Source organism: Rhinolophus sinicus, chromosome 1, assembly GCF_057876585.1.
Source record: "Rhinolophus sinicus isolate RSI-liver-muscle chromosome 1, RSI-T2T, whole genome shotgun sequence".
Taxonomy (NCBI): Eukaryota; Metazoa; Chordata; class Mammalia; order Chiroptera; family Rhinolophidae; genus Rhinolophus; species Rhinolophus sinicus.
The window spans coordinates 165,645,297-165,667,576 of NC_142501.1; the positions used below are offsets into that span (position 1 = coordinate 165,645,297).

At 35.2% G+C, this 22,280-nt stretch overlaps 1 protein-coding gene across 6 annotated transcripts in view; it reads right to left on the reverse strand.

Moving 5' to 3' along the window:
- Positions 1-22,263, reverse strand: part of HELQ (helicase, POLQ like) — a 50,269-nt gene extending 28,006 nt beyond the window's left edge. For 2 of the 6 annotated variants that reach the window (XM_074324049.2, XM_019731309.3), the window contains exons 1-11: positions 21,833-22,261; positions 20,030-20,744; positions 17,891-18,069; positions 17,134-17,334; positions 16,642-16,714; positions 13,562-13,659; positions 12,321-12,419; positions 10,904-11,049; positions 7,286-7,525; positions 3,978-4,119; positions 3,519-3,623 (exon numbers count right to left, since the gene is read on the reverse strand). In XM_074324049.2, the coding sequence (XP_074180150.2) occupies positions 3,519-3,623; positions 3,978-4,119; positions 7,286-7,525; positions 10,904-11,049; positions 12,321-12,419; positions 13,562-13,659; positions 16,642-16,714; positions 17,134-17,334; positions 17,891-18,069; positions 20,030-20,744; positions 21,833-22,018 (2,184 nt within the window). In that variant the 5' untranslated portion in view covers positions 22,019-22,261. Of the gene's footprint in view, positions 1-3,518; positions 3,624-3,977; positions 4,120-7,285; positions 7,526-10,903; positions 11,050-12,320; positions 12,420-13,548; positions 13,660-16,641; positions 16,715-17,133; positions 17,335-17,890; positions 18,070-20,029; positions 20,745-21,832 lie in introns of those variants that run through there. The other 4 variants (XM_088791713.1, XM_074324035.2, XM_074324056.2 and 1 more) reach the window with 4 other exon arrangements.
- Positions 22,264-22,280: the final 17 nt, after the last annotated feature.

Below are 22,280 nucleotides of genomic sequence, written 5' to 3' on the forward strand. Positions count from 1 at the left end.
AGTTCAGAAACGTTAATACTTGGCTAAGCCTGAGTCTTAATTTACAAAGGTGACTGAATAGCAATACAGAGGTTAATGCCTCTCAAAACAAAACAAAACAAAACAAAACAAAACAAAACAAAACAAAACAAAAATGCGCAAAGTACTCACAGTTCCCCTTAGAGAGGAAAGGCATTGCACACCATGCAGGGATGCAAGAGGAGTGCCAGATTTTGCACGGTTTCAAATTATCCTTTTTCTCTTTTAAATATCTTGGCACCTTTGTCGAAAATTAATTGATCATACATATGTGGGTCTAATTCTGGACTCACTGATGTGGACTCACTGTATGTCTATTCTTGCACCAATATCACGATGTCTTGATGACTGAAATTTTACAGTAAGTTTTACAGTCAAGTAGTGTGAAATCTCTAACTTTGTTCTTCATTTACAAAATTATTTTTGGTTATTCTATTCCTTTGCATATCCAAATAAATTCTAGTATTGGCCTGCAATTTCTACTCTTGTTGAGATCTGTATTGTGATTGCACTGAATTTATAGACCAATTTGGCAAGAAGTACATCTGAACAAAACTGAGGGCTCCAATTCATGAACATAGTGTCTCTCTCCATTTAAGTCCTCTTTAATTTCTCTTAGCAGTGTTTTATCGTTTTCAGTGTGCAGATCTGACTCCTATTAGTTAAATATATCCCTAAGTGTTCCATGTTTTTTGATGGTATTATAAATAGCAATGTTTTCCCAATTATACTGTAGTGAGTTTATAGAAATACAGTTGCGTTTGGTACATTGACCGTGTCCTGTGACACTGCTAATTATACTCTAGTTTTTCTGTACAGTCTTTTGGATTTTGCTTGAACTTAATGTTATTATAGCAAATAAGATAGCTTTACTTCTTCCTTTCCTATCTGTATGTCTTTATTTTTATTCCTTTTCGTATTGTACTGGCCACAACTTCTAACATATGTTGACTAGTTAGGTGAGAGCAGACATTTTTTCTTTTCCTGATCTTAGGCGGAAAACATGTAGCCTTTCACCATTAAATGTGATGTTACCTGTAGGTTTTTTTGTGTTGTTGTTTTTAAAATAAATACTCTTTATCAGGTTGAAGAAGTTCTCTTCTACTCCTAGTATGCTGAGTTTTCATCATGAATGAATGTTGAATTCTGGGTAATTACAGATTGAATTTTGAATGTTAAACCAACTTTGCATCGTTTTGCATGACTGAAATAAACTCAAATTGATCATGATATATTGTTTTTATAATGTATTGCTGGATTACTAATACTTTGATAACGATTTTTGCATCTATGTTTACCAGAGAAATTCTTGCAATATCTTTGCCTGGTTTTGTTATCAGAGTAATTATGCTGGTCTCATAAGATGAACAGTGTTCCTTCCCTCGTCCTCTAATTTCTGGAAGAATATGTGTATGATTGGTATTATTCCTTCCTTAAATATTTGACAGAAATCACCAGTGAAGTCAGTTGGGCCTGGAGTTTTCTTTGCGGGAAGGTTTTAATTACAAATTCAATTTCTTTGATACAGGATTTTTTAGATTTTCTACGTCAGTCAATTTGGGAACTGTGTCCTTCAAGAATTTTCCCCATTTCATCTAAATTGTTGAATTCACTTTTCAAGGACAGTTATTCAAGGATAATCCCTTACTATCCTATTACTATCTCTAGGATCTTTAGTAATGACCCTCCTCTCATTACAGATATTGGTAATTTATGTGTTCTCTCTTTTCCTCCTGATCAATTCAACCAATAATCTTACTGACCTTTTCAAAGAACTAGCTTGTGGTTTAATTAATTTTTTTCTCATTTGTCTATTTTTTATTTCATTGATTTCTGCTTTTATTTGCACTATTTCCTTCTTTCTACTTACTTTGGGGTTTTGTTTGTTTTGTTTTTAGCTTCCTAAGGTGAAACTTAGATCACTGACTTTGGATATTTCTTATATTCTAGTAAGTATTTAAAGCCTGTAAATGTCCCCTTAAGCGGTTCTTCAGCCACATGCCACTAATTTTGATATATTTATTTTCATTTTTATTACACTCAAAATATTTTGTAATGTCCCTTGTGATTTTCACTTTGACCACAGTCAAAGTATGCTATTTAGTTTCCGAATATTTGGGTATTTCTCTTGTATCTTATTGATGTACTACAATTCTGTTGTCATTAGATACCATCCTCTATATGGTTTCAGTCCTAAATGTATTCAGACTCGTTTTATGGCCCAGAATATGGTCTACTTTGTTGAAGTTTCATCTGCACTTGGTGAATGTTCCACATACACAAGGACACACTGGAAACAATGTAGGCCGACACGGCAAGAAACTGAATTATAGTCTCATCTAAACCATAACTCACTGAACGACCTTCAACTTATCACTAATTCTCTGAATCTGTTACTTTATCCAATACATAAATGTGTAAGACTTGATCTTCATGATCTCTCTCCCTCCTTCATTAATTCCTTGGCAACCCTCCTATTGTAGGTCTTTATTACATTACACATGGGTTACCACAATTGCAATACTTCTGCATGCTGTTATCCCCATTTTCCAGATCAGGCAACTGAGTGAGGTTGAAGACAGAGTTAGTAACTTACCCCGGGTAATAAGAGACAGAGCTGGGGCCGGGACACATCTTTCATTCTATTTGCAGCACCTGGAATGACTTATTCCTTCCCTCTGCTTATCTAAAACCTCTGTCACCTTCAATATCCAACACTAATTCCTCTGCTTCCTCATAGCCTTTCAGTCTTCCAAATTGCTAGGGGATGTTATAAATCATTCATTTGCAAGGTAATCAAAACTTTTCTCATGATATCTTTTATTTATCAATCACCTTTTGTGTTTTCACTTAAACTGTTCGGGTTAATGAAGGTAGGCTGCATGAAAGGTTAAGAGCACTGGTTTTGTAGTTAGACAAAGCTGAATTCAAACTGGCTTTGCCACTTTGTGGCAGGGTGACCTTGGGCACAAAGTTAAATTTTACTTAAGAATAATCTTAAAAAAGAAGTTTAACTCAAGCGTAACCTAAAAAAGAGAGCTAATTTCTAATCTTAGGAAAAAGCAAGTTTTCCTATTGTTTTTTTTTTTTTTTTAATTTTCTGCCTGATAAAGGCTACACTGATCTCACAAATATTTATAATATCCTAGAATGTTCATGAGACGATAGGTGAACCTTATTCTTCATCAAGGGCAGAGATTATGGATCATTACACATCAGAACCACGTCTTTACAGCTCCTTGTCTCCCCATGGTATCCACCAAAGTCTCTTTCTTCTAGATGAGGCCCAGTTACGATTTGATGATTTCTCATATTCCTTATAACTCGAAGATTAAAAATGCACATATAAATCCAGATTCAGATTTATGTCAGACTGTTCTTTTCCACATTAGGTTAGAAATTAACATTTACAATTTTTAAATATTTTTTCAGTTTTCACAATTTTTTAACCTCTGTTATCTCATGTAACAGTAATAAGATTTAAAAATATTAAAAAATACCTTTAAACCAATCAAAGAGAGAAACAAAGTTTGGATTCCTTTGGAGGGTTCTTGAACAAGATGGCTATAACAGTTTTCCAACGGTCTGCTTATTAATTCCAATACCTATAAAAGTTAAAGCAGTATTATGTTTTGTGTTGTTATAAAAAAATGGTGTTTTATATAAAATTTTGTATTTTGCGTAGATCTTGCGTAGGCAGGGGGAGACAAACACAAAGACAAAATAAGGAATTTAGCAAATGTGTTCGTGAAAATGGAAGATAAACAGGATAACACTTTTCATTGTTTGTCTGAAATACAAAAGTATTCAAACTATTCTATTTCTTAATCATAGAGAAGGAAATATTATTTAAAGGAATATTAAGAATGAATTTTTAAAAGATGAGCTCATAAAAGGGCTAGACCAAAGACCTAAGAAAGAAGACAAAACCACCAACCAACAACCAGATTGAGTATTACCTGTTGCTTGTCTTTTTCTTGCAATATAAGGATACTCTCCCCAGTAGAGTCTATTCCAGCACGGCCAGCTCTACCAATCATCTGTTTATATTGATTCCTCTTTAAAAAGTCCTTAGCAACATAGGGGGCTCTCAAAATAACTCTATGGAATTGATAAAATTAATTAAAAGTGATTATAACAACAGCACCTATTTTTTAAATTCTTAATTTTATTCTATCTATGTAATATTAAATTTAATGACATAGTGACTTAAAATAATAGGTAGCTACTATTCACCAAGAATCTATGATGTTCTACGTTCTTTATGTACATTATCTATCATTCTTACAAAACTCTTTGTAATAATATTCTCTTAAATCAAATTTTAGTTTTTTACAAAGCGGCTAACTAAAGAATAGACAAGTGGTTCATCTCAACTCACAAAATTAGTAATTACCAGCACCATGATTTGAACTTAAGTCTGCCTAGCTGCAAAGTTTAGGACCAATCCATCATAGCAATAGTTTCCAAAGATTTCTGATTTTATATTCCACAAATGAAACATCTAATCATGCACCACCAACACATATCTATTTGTTTATGTACTTGTATTTGTATTATTGTCCATTATATAAAATTGCAGATTTCAAGTGTTTTTGACCGACAAATATGGTGATTTCAATCCTGCTCATGTATATATAAGTCTGTATCCAGTTTTCCTGTTCAAAGGTGAGAAAAAAAACCTGTCATTTACCCACACTGATCAACCTATTCCTTTATTTATAAATCTCACTGGACAGCCAAGATCACCAAACACTTGAAGATAACTAAAGACATAACAGAAAAACAACAAGAACATAAAAAAAAAATGTCTGACAGAAACAGATAACACAGGGAACAGAAATGAACTTAAAAAAATTCTAATTAGTATCCACAGAGAATTCTAGAGGGTATTGTATTCACAATATGAGAGCAGACTCCTATAAAAAAAAAAGCAATAAAAGACAGTTCTTCGAAATTAAGAAAAAAACTTAAATTCATTCCAAAAATTCAATAGAAGAATTGAATAATGAATGCACACAGTCAATGGGATACAACTGAAAACTGATTTCGTTATATCAAAGGTATAGTTGAAGAAATTACATAGCTCAGAGACTGAAAAATGTGTAAGAAAAGAGATACAAAAGTTCAATCTAAGAAGTTCCAACTCTGTCTACATGAAGTTACAAGAGCAGAGAACAGAGATAATGGCAGGAAAGAAATAATAAAAGAAATAACCCAAACAAATACTTTAAGATGAAGAAAGGCATAAAATTTGAAATTGAAAGCGTATCCCAAGTGTTAAGCCCTATGTATGAAAAGTAGCTAAATTGGAACAGTTGGGATTGTAGAATTAGTTTCCCAGGTTCAAACCTTGGCTTTGAAACTCATTTGTTGGGTGCGAAGTTGGGCAAGTTATTTTAATTGTTCAGTGTCTCAGTTCTCCCTTCTATAAAATGTGATTAATAAAATATGACCTTCCTTACAAAGTTGTTGTGAGGCTCTATTAAGCCAATGCATGTAAAGCTGTTATGACATGGGGGAGGGAGTGTAATAGCTGCAATTACTATTATACACTATGATGACATTTTAAGGTTGAAGAGAAAAGTCTAAAAGCTTCTGGAGAAGAAAAAACAGCAAACCTATGCAAAAACAAAACTGAGCAACACTGGCTCTTGAAAGACATAAAACAATACTATCAAGTCCCCAAAGGAAAAAAAATTGAATTATTTTCCTAGCAAGGTGTTAAGGTATGAGGTGAAAATAAAGACATCTTCTGCTATGCAAAGACTCAAAAAATTTTTATCCCTAATGCAGCATTTAAACAATAATTACTCAAGAATGGCAAAATAAAAAATGAATCACAGAAGATGTGTGATACAAGAGGTAGTGGGTAAACAAAAAAAAAACCCAAAGAAAAACACACGTATAATACACAGGTTAGTTTAACCAGTTATTGATTATAAGATGAAAGAAAATTAAAAACCTGGAACTAAGATTCTAGGTAATTGCAACATATATATATGAGGCAGTGTAGGAGGATATACAAATGCTAAGACTCTTATGTTCAGGGAAGAATATAATTATTGATTAATTCTACAATGATAAAAAACATGTTTGGTTACAATTGTTAAAATTTTAAGAGTGGGGTGGCCAGGTGTTGCCGGTTCGATCCCCACATGGGCCACTGTGAGCTGGGGCTCTCCACAACTAGATTGAAACAACTACTTGACTTGGGGCTGATGGGTCCTGGAAAAGCTATGGGATTTTATTGCCTATGGATATAAAAAAGTGTCCATTTAAACAACAAAAAATTTAAGAGTAACAATTGGAATAAGAGAAATAGGATATGTAACTTCCTATTTCTCCCCCTCCAATTGTCTGGAAAATGGAAAATTAATCAATGACAGAGGCTGAAAATAAAAGAATGGAAAAGATGTATTTGGCAAAAAAAAGTCCTACTATTCCAAGTAAAATCACTAAAGTAGAAAAACAAGGACTTATATTGATAGAAGATATAATTCAGCAATATTTGGAGTAAACCTTTGTATACCTAGTTTTGAAATACAAAGCAAAAATGTCTAGAAATGCAAAAACGAGAAACTGACAACTTCATAATTACAGTGAGAGACTAACACACCTCTGAAATTGACAGATCAAGGAATCACAAGTAATAAGAAAATAGGAGCTGATGGCATGATTAATAGCAGTGATCTCATTGAGACACAGAAAACTGCATACCAAACAGAAAATACATGTCTTTTTTTAACACTCATGGATGATTTATAAAAATTGACCATTTATTTGAAAAACTGCCACAAATTATAAAGAACAGAAATCAATTATGCAGGCTTATAGCTTTGATAACAACTGAGAAGGTAATCCAGGATCTATTATTCAAAAAAATGATACTAGACTCAAAAGTCTTTATGGATGAGTTCCCTAAATTTTCAAGGAAAGCCCTAGTCAAATAAACTCTTTCAGATGACTTTTATAAAGGTGGAAAGCTTCCTAACTGTTTCTACACAAGTCTGATAATAAACCCTGACATGAAAACCAGATAGAGAGAACACACAATAAAGAAGGGATTCTACTACCAGGAAATCTACTATGTTATTTTTCATAAAAATATCAAGGAAATAAACCAAACAATCAACTCAGCAAATACTGAAAAAAATATCTGATAAATTCTCACCCACTACTGAGAAAGAATAAATCAACAAAACTCCTCGCAAGCTAGAAATTGAGGTTTGGAACCTGGCCAACAGTTCCTTATGTCTTATCTCACCTTCGAGCTGGTAGGTTAACACCTGCTGCTAGGGTAGAAGTGCAGGTTAAAAGGCAGAGAACTCCTGTGGAATAGGCCTCCTCCAAGAGCTTCTTTTCATCACTTGTCAAACCACTATGGTGATAAGCAATTCCTAGTGGGATTGTGCGCTTTAAAATAGGACACAAGTTGCCACTGTTGATATTCTTCAAGTTCTTAATCAACTCCTGTTTTTCTTTCTCCCTGTGTTTCAGATATTCCCTAGGAAAAAGATCTGTTAGAATTATGAACCCTGATCTTACAGTAGCAAAGTGCATATCATTATTAGTACATGCATGTAAACATTCTTTTAAAAAATGTTACAGAATTGTACACCTGAACTTTACATAACTTTACTAAGAATTGTCACCCCAATAAACTTTAATTAAAAAAAAAGTATTAATGTTATCAATATAAGTACATAAAAAGTCCTTAGAATTTTGATTCTGATTTCATTAACTATTAGGGAGTCTCTCTCAACCTTTCTGTGGATCACGGAGCACTGAAAATTTGATTAAAGCTCAGGAAAAGAAACAAATACTCACATAAATAAACACTTTAATTTCAGAGGGTCCGTGGACTTCCCAAAGTTCATTCCTGCACTTCCTATGAATCCATGGACACCAGGTTTAGACCCCCACTCTAGATGTTACAATTATTTTTTTTACTAGATCATATATCTTTATTGAAGATGATTTTAAATCATAAATGTTCTTCTCTTAAGATGGAAACATACATATTATTAAATCATATGTATTATCTGTAAAAGACTGTCTAAACACTAGTAATTTAGAAGCCTCAACAATATTCTATTATGTCTCTGTATCAAGAAGCACCTATTTTAAATTCTATTTAGAAAAAAAAAAGAAAGACTATAATTAATTACCAATTGAGTGTAAAGCAACACCTTCTGAGTACCAGTAGCAAACAAACATCGTCCAGGATATGACACACACCGCCTTCCGTTTTGGTCTACTTCACGGAAAGAATAGAGCTCTGGCTGGTGTTCACCAAAGAAGGCCAAGAATTTCATAAGAAGTTGAGAAATGGGAGGCAAGGAGACAAAAGAACAATGAAGAATTGGGAAGAAAGTGGTCAAGACTCATCAGTGCAAGAATCAGAATTGACAGCTGAGTAAGGGAGCAGTAGACTTTCTTTTACGATTTCCCAGCCAGTGTACAAGGTCCTGAAAGGGATGTACGCATATAGGATGAACCCTTCTCAAGGAATTAAGTCTTATATGCAATGAGAATATGGATAATCACCATAGAATTTTAGAGAAGGGCGACATTATTTAGAAGTGACCAGATAAGATGTGGTTGTATGGAGAAGGGTTTTCGTGGGAGCTTGGGATCTGAGCTGGTCTTGAAGAACAGGTGTTAGAGAGGTGACAATGAAGATTCAGGGCAGTATAGCTTGGTAGAGGGTAAAGCATGATCTGAAGCACAAAAATGGGAAGTCCAAGGCACAAAGAAGAGAAGGAGTTGAGACTGAATGCACTGCAGGGTGAATGAAGAGTAGAAGAAATAAGGATGGAAAAGTAAGCTGAGTCATACATGAGCCTGAATTCTAGGCTAAGAAGCACTAAGGTATCATTTTTAGGGAGATTTTTAGGAAAGTGGTGTGACCAGAACTTTGGCAGTTGTCAGCAAATAGTGTTTAAAAGAAATTCTTGACTAAAAGTCAAAGGGAGTAACAGCTACAAAAAAGATAATATTCTTGAGACTGATACAATCACTTCAGAAAAATCTGCTTTGGTCTTTGTATTTAAATAGACATAAAGCCATATTCTACTCCCCATGTGATTTTATTGTACCTGCTTCCCACAAAATTTACGATAAGGAGGCAAAATAATTAAGATACAAGCTGATATCCCAGCACTTTCAAGAAATCATGTTTTAAAGCCACTGAGATCAGAACCCATTTAGCCCTAGATTTTACTCATCTACATCTAAATTACAGAATAATATAAAAAAGGTGTTCTCTAAATATGACTCAGCATTTTAGTCAACAGTCACAAAACAGGGACTACACTATACTCAGAACATTCAGCTTACAAAAGCAGCAAGTAATATGGAAAATATATCTTAGAGAAAATTTTCCTTTGGAAAGAAAGTATTAACTCCTATCTCTTTAAAAAAGTATTAAGTATCCATTACAATTTATTAACTAAGGGCTCTGGAGAACAACATTTTTAAATGCTTCAATATTAAACACAAACATTTATGACCCAAATAAACTATTATCGTGTTTCCCCAAAAATAAGATGTAACCAGACCATCAGCTCTAATGTATCTTTTGGAGTAAAAATTAGTATAAGACCTTGTCTTATTTTACTATAATATAAGACTGGGTTTTATCTAACATAATATAATATAAGACCGGGTCTTATATTAATTTTTGCTCCAAAAGACGCAGTAGAGCTGATGGTCTGGCTAGGTCTTATTTTCGGGGAAACACGGTATAATCAAAAAGCAAAATAAACCAAGGGTATAACTTATAAATCTCATCTCTTCCAGTCAACTGTTAGTCTGAAAATTTCCATATAACTTAGACAGTGTTATATTATCTTAAATTATTCTAAGAAAATGAGCAATTTACTGAGAATATTTCAGTGATAATTTAATTTCCTTAGGCTTTTGTAATCAGCATCATCACTGTAAAGGTACACTATTAGTTACTAAAATGGGAAACTCCTACATTTTATCCCAAATATCTGTGTCTTTATGCTAATTCAATAAATTTAACTCTATTTTATTATTATTACTTTTTATTAGTTTCAGGTGTACAAAACAATGTAACAGTTAGACATTAATTTAACTCCATTTTAGATCAATCCATGACAGCAGAATTGGGGGGGAGGTGGAAGATGATGAGATAGAATCCAGGGTAATGGTCTATGAATAGTGATATAGGACTGGCTAAGGGGTCAAAACGAAGTCTGAAAAAAATGATAAAACTATACATGGGACAAATAGGTGCAGGAAAAACTGAACTGTTCATACTTAAAATAATGTTATACTTATCTGAGCCAATATTAAAATAGTGTAAAATTACAAATCAATATATTTCTAAATTACTTAGGAAATTCAATTCAAATGTCCACACAACTTAAGTGTTGTATGGCAACAATATTTAATTAAATAGAAAATTAAGCTGAAGATATGATTTATCCCCAATGATTAGTCCTTTGACCATCTAAGCCAGTGGTTGACCTTGGATGCAGGCTGGACTTGCCTAGGGAGCTTCACAGAATGAAGCTTGGGTCCCACTCCCACAGATTCCGATTTGTCTAGGATGTAGCTTGGGCACTGGCATTTTTAAAAGCCCTGATTCACTGTGCAGCCAATGTGGAGAACCATTGATCTAAGCCATTATATTAGCATTTTCTTACATGTAGCCTTAGAAATTTTCTCTGGCTATTTCACATGTGTGACTTTCACTGTTAAACTTTCTTCAAGGTTAAGGCCTTTAGAATCTAGTATAACAATGTAATATAATGCTCTGCAAGAAGTAATTAGTGCTTGTTAAATAAACAGAATACACAGCATGTATATGATGACAAAAGTAGAACAGAATACTTTTAAAAGATAAACATACTTGCTTAAAAATTTGCATATCATTTCTGCTACGTTTTCACAGTTCTTCTTAGTGGGACAAAAAACTAAGCAGGAATAGTTGGGAATAACTTCTGTCACCAATGCTACCAATCGATCAGGATCCATCTTTTTCAGAGTATCAGAATACTGCACAACAAGATGTAGCAACAAGGTAGTTAGCAACCATAAAAGCCTGTCGTTTAACCAGTGTGCTTTGAAAAGTAAGCAAATCATCCATACTTTTAAATTTCTGATTTAATGCATCTGATCATTTAAAAAAAAATTAAACCTATACTAAACATCAAAATGTTAAGTCTTACTGTTCTATTCGGTTATTAGGATTTTGTTAGGTATATTTAGCTTTAAATTAAAGAAGTGAAAATACGTAATGTTATTAATAACTTCACTACATGCCCATCTCCACCAAAGCAGTACAAAAAAGACCACAGAGAGAAACACAGATTGATCCTAATAATAGTCAAAGGGCTGTGTAAATAAGATATACCTTTGACTATCACTAATAGTTTTAAAAAACATATATTCAATCGTACTACAAGACGTAGTTTCAAAAATAAGAAATATACTTACCAAGCAGACACAAGGAACTCAAAGAACATGAAGAAAAATGTATTTAAAATCTCACTTCCTCCAACTTTCTGAAACTATGAATTAGAATTAGAAAAGTGTTGTAGAATTCTAAAAGTGTTGTAAAATCCCTTTCTGTCCTTTTTAATATCTTCCATGTCACAGAATATTAACATAGTAGACGTTAACATTTGCACACACCAATATCTGAATTACACAGCCCACAAATGTTTGTTTTTGCCGTTCTTGACAAACGAATAACATTTTAGGGAGAGGTCCCAAAATTTTTTTGGTTCATGGAGTCCCAAGGCCAAAAGAACTAACAGTTTTATTTATTGGGCAGTTAGGTCTAAACAATTTAATAAGTGCATATTTCCTCACAACTAGGTAGCTGTCTGCATAAGTAATATACCTCAATTGAATGAAAAATGTTTTTATTTCATTCTTAAACAACCACAACAGCCCACTAATGGGATGTATGTATAGCTGGGCACTGCAGTCTTTCAAACCTTGGAATTAAGACTGGACATAGCTACCCTCATTTCCTGTCCCACATTGATTTTCACATGGTATTTGCTTACAGTAACAGCAAAAAAAAAAACAAAACACAAAAAACCCTACTTCACAAAGATATTATGTCATAGAAAGGAATGTAGTTGAACTGGAAACTCCCATGAACCAGTAGTTTGTGTGGTGTCCAACCGATGTCAAACATGAGAGGTTTCTCTCAAAAATCTAAACAATTCCATGGCACCCATGTGAATCTTCTATGTGCCCCAAGGCACTTGGGCACAAAGTCTGGGAACATCGGGTTCAAGGGTTATTACTGTTACCTTATAATTAAGGAGACGTGAAAAAGTTATGCCATTCTCAGCTTTGCTGTCAACCTCATATATTGCATCATTTATTTTCAGATACTCTTTTAATTCAACCTTGAATTAAAAGGACATTTGCAATTAATAACACATATAAATCCTTTACCCAGAGTTATAAATTTTATAAAATATGTTGTAAAAAAGGACACCTACACAAAAATTTTAGTTTTTTTAAGGTATGTAAACATGCTTTAATTAAAAGTATTTTCTTTACCATTTCTTTTATTTTAAACCTCTTTTCTCCCTTAAATGAAAACAGATTAATATCCTTTTAAAAAGTACTTTTGAATTGAATAGCCACAATATCTAAATGGAAGCCATACACTTTCTTATTTTTCACAAGAAGTACAAATGAGTTAAGTATTTACACTCTTTATCTTTTATTGAGTTACCTGTATTATTCCTCAAGACCTAAAACTGTTTTATTAGTCACCAGTTTTCATTCTAAGTACCATCATATTATTTTTAATTTAAGTATCTGTAGACAAAAAGTGTTTGTAAATATAGTTCATATTTTTAAAAGAATAGTGTCTAATTTGACAATTAAGGTTAGAAAGTATCCTTAAGATTTTTCATATTTGACATAAACGTAAAAACATCAACTTTCAAATTAAAATTTGGTGATTCTCAAAAATCATTTCAACAAATACATCTACAGAGAGAACATGCGTACTAATACTGTAGACAGATACATTTATTTATTTTCTTTGAGAATTTTGGGAATGCTATCATTGGGGAGTTTAAATTTAAATCCACATGAAGTCTAAACTTATTTTAAAAGCTTTACAATTACCAAAGCATAAATATTTTAACTTTAAGATAACTTTTTTAATGTGCCAATAACTCAAAACGTAAGTCACTAAATTTTGATTGAATGGAAAATTTCACCTCAGAGAATAAGAAGTGGAAAAATAGAGTGGGTCTGGAAAATTTCATTCAATAAACATTCACTAAAGGCCGATGGGCCAGGCACTGTTCTAGGTGCTACCGATATAGTTGTGACCCAAGGCAAGATCCCTGACCCCACAGAGTTTACATTCTCTATACAGAAACTCTTATTAGCATATAGCCACAGTGGTGAGCGGAATTATGGCTCTTCACCACTCCATAGAATTTTTTTACATGGTACATTTGCTACTTTTGTTTCTAAGTAAGATGATACATAACAAATCAATACAGTGCAAACCTCAGGTACATACTGGTCTGAATTGATCGGTGTAATATTCTGCTTGAAGGAACTTCTGTAGATCTTCAACATTGTTTAACGTTGCACTCATACCAATAATTTGAGTTGTTTCTAAAAGAAAAAAAACCAAAGTATTGAGAAAAATTTGTTACTTAGTATATCATAGTAATTTTAGTATATCATAGTAATTTTAGCAACCTTTTTGTGTTCTAAATTCTTCCTGAGTGATTTGAGAAAGGTGGAAGGAGGAGGTAAGAAAAATGCAAGCATATTATGAGAGCATTAATCTAGCAATCCAAGAATGAAAACTCCCTTATATCCTGAAAGTTACTATTTAGAATTATATAAAATTTCAAACTTGGCAAGAAGTAGCATCTTTATTAAGACTTCTAAACGACAATGAGTATAAATATGCTTGTTGCTCTCTGGACCATCGTTATGAAGAGTTAAAACAGGTTCCACAGGTACAGTTATATAGAGATGTACAGTGTAGGATGCAGGGCTGAATGGGTCCTGAGCTCTTGCCACATGAAAACTCCTTTATGCAATCTTGCTATCAGGTTAATTTTTCTTTATTTTAAAATAAAGGTGGAGTAACATTCATGAAGCTGCATGACTGCTTAGGCAAAAGACATAATTGCTGCTTTCTACAGACTTAGCTGTTGAATCAAAGAACAAAGAAGCCTTCTTAGCAAATGCTTTTTCATTGTTGCTGTCTTTTGTCTTGAAATTTTATCACTCAAGATATTATCTGAAAGAGAAGTAAGTGTTGTCCCTTCTCACTCCATGAGGGTAGACTATAAAGCTGAAGAGGTGAACATGGGGCCAAATAAAGAAAGGCTGTCCTTAGAAATTTGGGATTTATGCAGAAACAAAGGGAAGCTGTGAAAGGACTGTAAATAGTAAAATAAACTACCGTGTTTCCCCGGGAATAAGATCTAGCTGGACAATAAGCTCTAATGCATCTTTTGGAGCAAAAATTAATGTACAGTATACAGCATAATATAAGACCCGGTCTTATTTTACTACATGACTGGGTATAAATTAATATAATATACCAGGTCTTACATTAATTTTTGCTCCAAAAGACGCATTAGAGCTGATTATCCAGCTAGGTCTTATTTTCGGGGAAACACGGTAATGGAATTTGCATTTGGGAAATATTCTAACTGCACTAGATAAGATAGATTTGGTCGGAGAGAGGGCAGTGATCATGAGTGAAGGCAGATGAAAGAGCTTATTGATTTCATCATTTCTGTGGTGATCTAGGTAAGAAAGGATGAGGTACTGAGCTAAAGATTTAGTAGTTAAAAAGGGACAGGAGGGAGAGAATTTAAAAATGTATTTATGAGGTAGCCCAGATAGGATTTGGTTGCCGACAGAATATGCAAGAGTGAAGACTGTAAGATTCTGGCTTGGCTGGCTGGCAAATGGTGGCAGGGAATTCAGACTGAAGAATGGGTTTGAAGGAAAGGAGTTAGACTTGGACATGGTGACTGAGCTGTTCACAGGATATTCAAGTCGAGTGTCCAATTTGCAGATGATATTATTCAGAAGAGAACTGTAAGCTGGAAATAGAGACCAGGAGCCATCTGCACACAGGAAACACTTGAAGTCATGAGCGTGGATGAGAATTAGCAGAAACTGTATGAAGTAGGAAACCAGAGAAGAGGCTAAGATGAATCTATGGTAACAACAATGTACATAATGAGCATGCTTAGAACAAGGTGTCACAAAGGAGACAAGAAGGAAAAACTAGAGAGATTCATTTCATTTAAGTATCTATTAAGTGTAAGGCACTGGTGATAGTGAGACAAAGAAGTATACAGCAATAGCAAACACATGTCCACTACGTGTAGGTACTATGCTAGATTCTTGACATAGATTAACTCATGCCATCTTCACAGCAATTCAGTGAGGAAGGTCCTACTACTATCATCCATTTTTGAGACATAAGGAAAGAAGCAGTTACAATAACTTGCCCAAGGTCATGTACATAGTTAAGAGTGAGCCAGCATTTGAATCTACTTCCACAGTCTATCCTCAGCCATTATGCTATGCTATTTTTCCATGCTAACACATGATCCCTCTTACAGAGATAATAGGGAAACCAAGATAGAATGATGTTGCAGCACCCGAAGGGAAAAAGAATGATAAACAGTCAAATGCTGAAGAAAAGTTGAGACAAGAACAGTCAGCACATACTAGATTTGACAAGTAGGTGATCATTCTCCTCTCTATCCCTGCTTTGTATTTTTCCAAAGAACTTGTCACCATCTGATATATCATATATCTTCTTGTTTATCTGTTTATTCTCTGTTCACTAAACTTTCACTAAAATGTTTGATGAAGGCAGTCACTTTATTTTATTCACTGCTGCATCCTGGCACTTAAAGTAGTGCCTGGCACACACTCAGTAAATATTTTTTGAATGAATGATTATAAAGTGCTAAAATATGTCTAAGTGCCTTTGCTATTAAAAATTTTTAAATAATTCTTAAGATTTGACCTTTAAATAATTTTTGCATATATAAGCTAAGTTATTGTAACAGTATATCATTAAATAGTAAAAGAAAACATTTCGAGTATTTCGTGTACTTTTAAAGAATGTCTGATGTTAAAAAATAGTTCCTTAAAGTGACTATTTGAATATCCTGCATGATTGGTATGATGATGATGATGATATTCATGGTGGCAGTAGCAACAAACTCTTATTCAGTGCCACGTACCAGGCACTGCTGAATGCTTCTCATGAGTTAATTCATAAAACCCTCACAACAATCCCATCAAGTCAGGACCATTTTACAGATGAAGAAACAGAGGTTGAGTCACCTGCCTAAGCACACATACCTAGTAAGTGAAGGATAATGACAGGGACGTCGTCGAGTATTAATTTCATTTAGCTTCACAATTATCCTCATTCTTTCATTCTTCTAACAAACATTTATAAGCTTACCTTAGAAACAAAAAATCTAAGGCAGAAAGTTTAAGTATCTTACTCTAAGTTACAAAATCTAGCTAGTGGTAGAATTGTCTTTTATAGGTCTCTTGATTATAAATCAATTAGTGACCATGTTAAAAAAAAATACTTACTACTAGTGTAGAGTATTTTTGCTAGGGTCATTTCCAGTACAGCCCCACGGCTTCCTTCACCAATCATGTGCAACTTCAGATTAAAAAAAAAAGGAAAAAAAGTAAATCTGCATACATTGCCTATATCAAACGTGCATAAATTTTATGAAATGAAGTAATCTTTATAACTCTTAAGTACTTTGGATATAGCAACTAGAATATATAAACATTATTTCACTTGTATTTTAAGTTAATGAGATTTGGGGGGGGCAATATCTTGACACATCTGAAATTCATAAATACTGTTATAAAATTGAATACACACACACATATTTACTACTCAAGAAACACTTGACCCAAAACTGACTTTAAGATTACCAAGCATGAAATGTTTTCATCTGTACTGTCTATGTATTAAAATATATGATTTATTCTCATAGAGGTAGTAAGCAGATCCACATAATAATGCTAGTATAATAAAAATGTTGGCAAGTTATAAAGGTAGCAACCCACCTCATCAACAACAACCAGACCCAGACTGCTAATCCTTCCAGTTTCAATCAACGAGTTGACCAGACCGTGTCCTTTTTCAATAGTGGCAATATATAGTGATTTCTTTTCCCTTCTTTTAATTGGAGGAAATTTGCCTTTGCTTCCTGCATATTCTTCAACAAAGAAACCCAGTTCTATACCAAAACTTGACAAACCTGAAATCTAGAATATTAGTCGAAACAAAGAAACAAAAAAATCCCAGATAAATAACAACTCTAAATATTAAGTGCACACAGGGATTCAAAAAATCTAAAACTGTGTTTAACACCAATCAGTGGGAACAAGATCACAAATAAGACATATATATCTAAGAAATGCCAGAACTAATGTGTTGATCTCTGCAAAATGAACACAACTTCTAAACTACATGAGAAAATATAACTCAACTGTCTCCTCAGATGTAAAAAAAATCAGAATAACTCATTTACTTTGATGAAATAATTGAAACCAAACTAAATATCAATAGTACATTTACAATGGAGTTTAATCTACCAGTTTAGGAAAAAATACCTTTTTCTGCAATAGGTAATCAGTATCAGAAGAAATTTTCAGTTACGTACCTCCATACTGCTTTTGTACATTCTAAAAATATTAATTCTGCATCATTAATAGAGGTACCTCTTTTCAGGCAATAAAGTTGTTATATTTATCCTACTTTTTATATCTTAACATCAAAATAACATTAGCAAATACCACTTGTTAAAAAAAACAATCACACCTTTTCTTGGACAATTGCCACATATGGTAGGATCATTAAAACATCTTTGTGCCGGCAAAGCAGTTCTTGTAGCATTAAAATTTCAGCCACGAGGGTTTTTCCACCACTCGTTGGCAAGGAATATATTAAATTTTTTCTTTCTTGCACAGAATTCAATGTTAAACAAGTATGCTGCCATTCTGTAGAATTAAAAAAACAACAACAAACATTATTTTCCCCTTCTACAATTTCAATCTCAAGAAAGTTTTCTAAGAAGGAAAAATCCTTCAAAGTCCAAGAACTGCACTTTGAGAACCATTGCTTTAGCTCAATGAAAAGTAGCACACATCATGTCATTAAGCCAGATTTACAGGTAAAAACTTAAAAAATTGTTATTTACCAAAGTTCATGCTTCAAAGCTACTACTTACTACTAAAGTATAATTTGGCATGTCCTTGACACAGAATATAGCTTGCAAGACAACTATTATTTTTATCATCATCCCTTTTTAACAAATCCGGAACGAAGGCTCAGAGTGCTAAACTTGTGTTTAAGTGACAAGGCCAGAATTCATAACTAAGCCGACAACCTCCAGTAGTTGAGAACATACCAGTGTACCAGGCATAGCACTAGTTACAGATAAAAAGATGAGTTAGAACCCTGCCCTCAGGGTACTCATTCTGGTAGGAGATGCAGATTAAACGAAAAAGGTGCTGGGAGAAAAGCACAGGGCAGAAAGTTAACATCTACTTCAAGAGCAATCCACACCATTCATTAGCTCTTAAACTATAAACCTCACAATTTAGAATTAATCTCTTGTAGTCTTATATTAGACTTTGTTTCCTGTAGTCCTACTTCTCCAACCTGATCGTCCTTTCCCTGAGATGAGAACCCATGTTTTCATATGATTCGTAAGATACTAACAAACGAATTTCAGAAATACGTATGAAGTGATTGGTTGATAGGCTGATCCTCCAGAAAGGCAAAAACTGTCCCTTCTTTGTCCAAAATGACACATATTTGAAATATATGCAAGAACCCAGGATTTTTAAAAAAACCTTACACGATACATTGTTATCAGTATTCTTTGTACTTAAATCTTAACTTCAGCTGTCTTTAAATATGTTTAGTTTTAATCAATGGTATTAGTACTACTGATGTATTTCACTTCAGACATCTCGTAGTCAAAGGAATTTGAAGTCAAGTTTCGGTAGAGAAGACAGAGCCAGCCAACGAAACACCAGCTAAGAAAACTGAGGAGCAGCAAGACAATCGAAAAACACAGGCGTGGAGTATCAAGAAGTCAAAAAACAAGTGTTTCAAAATGGGTCTGGTCGGGCCGGCCCGGTGGCTCAGGCAGTTAGAGCTCCGTGCTAACTCTGAAGGCTGCCGGTTCGATTCCCACATGGGCCACTCAACCACAAGGTTGTCAGTTAAACTCCTCGAGTCCAGCAAGGGATGGTGCGCTCCGCCCCCTGCAACTAAGATTGAACACGGCACCTTGAGCTGAGCTGCCGCTGAGCTCCCGGATGGCTCAGTTGGTTGGAGCACGGGCTCTCAACCACAAGGTTGCTGGTTTCAACTCCCGCAAGGGATGGTGGGCTATGCCCCTGCAACTAGAAATGGCAACTGGACCTGGAGCTGAGCTGCACCCTCCACAACTAAGATTGAAAGGACAGCTTGAAGCTGAACGGCACCCTCCACAACTAAGATTGAAAGGACAACAACTTGACTTGGAAAAAAGGCCTGGAAGTATACACTGTTCCCCAATAAAGTCCTGTTCCCCTTCCCCAATAAAAGGGTCTGGTCAATTCTGCCAGATACTGAGAAATCAGGTAAGATGATTAGAACTAAAAGCATCATTGGGTTTAGACACTCCAGTCATTTAATCTCAACTGAGAGCACAGAAGCCAGCATTGGAGTGGGCTGGGAATTATTTGAGTGAGAAAAGGGAGATAGCAAGATTTGAGAAGTGTGACCACAAAGGGAAGGAAAGAGGTTCAGCAGTAGCCAGATAGGGATAGGTGGAGAGAGGACTGACATTTTGATTTGTTTTTAAGATAAGATGCATGACCATGGAAGTATCTGCTTTCTATTGCTTTGCACTAATACTATGTTAATGAAGGTAAAGTTTTTTTTAATTACAGCAAAAAGCATTACCATATAGTTTTTCAATTCCCTTGAACTGAGCATAAAGGTCTCTCACTCTGCTGGGTAATGAATAAAAAGGACCAAGGTCATCTGATGATGACTCAATTGTTTTCTTAGCAACATTAATTTCTTCAGATAGGAGAGTCTCTTTGAGCTGTTTAGTCCTAGAAAATATTGGTGTTTGGGCCTTGGCATTTCCAGTCATGGTACGTTTTAGATGATCTTTAAGACTTTTTCTCCTATTCACATTTGAACTAGTTCTGACTTGAGAAGACGCCTGATCAATTTGCTGGAATTGCTCTATGCTATTATGGGGCAATTCCTCATTCACCGTCTTGTGAGAGGATGTGTTCCAATTCCTCTCTTTAGCAGACTGATCTCCAAAATCATTTGAAGAGTTCTGCAAATTTTCAAAGTATAAAACCTGTGAAGAAGGGAATTCACACAAAAGATCGGCTCCACGTTCAACAGAGACATCTTCATGCCCACTCTGGTTCTTTGTGTGCTCATCTGTTTTTAATTCAGTAAAGCTGCCCACAGTAGTAATGCTGCGTTTCTGTTCGCTGCTTTCTGAGCAAAGATTTTCAGTGGCAAAATCTGTATCATGGTTCCTGTTTTCAGGAAGTTGCATATATTTTTGTTCCAGGTCATCAACTTGAGCTAAAAACGAGTTTTCAGCAAAACTATCATAGTCACCAAACATGTCCTCTTCGCTATCATTATTCTGGAAAGAAAACAAAAATATTTACAGTCAATTATAGCTTCATTAAGGATAAAAGTTTCAGCCTAGAACTATACCAGGCATATAATTAAATGGCCACATATAGATCATAAACCTAAATGTAAATCATCCTATAAAATAGATACTATTATCTGCATTTTCGGATGAAGAAATGGAGGCTCAGAGAGGGTAATACCGTGATTTGCCTAAAATTACACTCCTCGTGTATGGTGATGCTGGGATCCTAATTCTTAAGCTAGTGCTAAATCCTTAAAGCAGTAGCAAGACTGATAGGCAACCATTGAGATGTCATCTCACTGTAAGTTCTGATAACTGCACTATCCTTCCCCTCCCAGACTCCATCCTACAGAGTGACCGGTGACAAAAACATGCTTGTACTACTGGGCACTCCAAAGAGATTCTGTTCCTCGGAATCTGGACTTGAGAGGGAATCTGCACACTGACTTAGGGTGGTCTGCTAAACAGAAGAGTTGTAAATTTGGAGATAGCAACATAGTCAGTGATTAAAAACACAAGATGTGGAGTGAGAAGTGTAGTTTCTTGACTACTTAGGACCTGAGTAGCTAAGAAAACTACTACTTAGGACCTGAGATTTTACTTAGTTGTAAAATCTAGATAATGTAAATAGCTTCAAGTACCCAGCCAATAATGAGTGTGCAACAAGTAAATGGTAGATTTTATTAGTACAGCAGAAGCAGCAATAACTTCGAACTCTAACTTTGCGGCTCAGTCATGCCACTTCCTTGCTGCACGTACAACTTTTATGTCTCGGATCTATGTTTCATACCTATATAAAAACGAGGATAACCAAACAATACCCCTCAAGTGAGAATTCACAGTGGTAACAAAGCCAGGGTAAGCACATGAAGACTAGTGAGTAACTGGTAAACTGTTTGCATCCGAGAAGCGAAAGGCCAAAACTTTGTAGTTTCAAGTACCATGCCTTCTATAGTTCGGTCTCCCACTCTTTCAGTGGCTACGCGCACTAGGAGACCTGGGTTTGTACATTGCCCAAAGGTGGCAAATGGAACCGGGAACTCGGGGGAACTTGAGAGCTGATGGGGCTGTACCTCGACTGGCTGCACGCCCCCCGTTTTCCGCCGCGGGCTCCCAGCCACCATCTCCTCCTCCTCCTCTTCGTCATCGCGCGGCATGAGCTCGGCCGCGGTGGGAGCGGCAAAAATGATCTCTAGACTACGCCGGTTCCTTTTGTGGACACACACTCGCCGGCGGATGCGGGAACCACCTTCATCCATGGCAGGGGCCAAGGGCCCTGCCCGAAAGCCGTCCCCCGGGACCCAGCCGCCAAACCCCAGTGGAGGGGTGAGTGGAGGACAGGGCGCCAGCAGTAAAAGGAGAAAAAACCGCTCGCCTCTCCATCCACCTTTGGGAAACACCAAGTTAATTGCTCTCGGACCGGAAGCGGAGACCAGGCGCAGGAGCCCGCCTTCTTCTCATCCAATCCTAAGTGTCGCGGGCTTGCGGCGTAGTGAAGGTGAGAACGTGAACGTGCTGCGC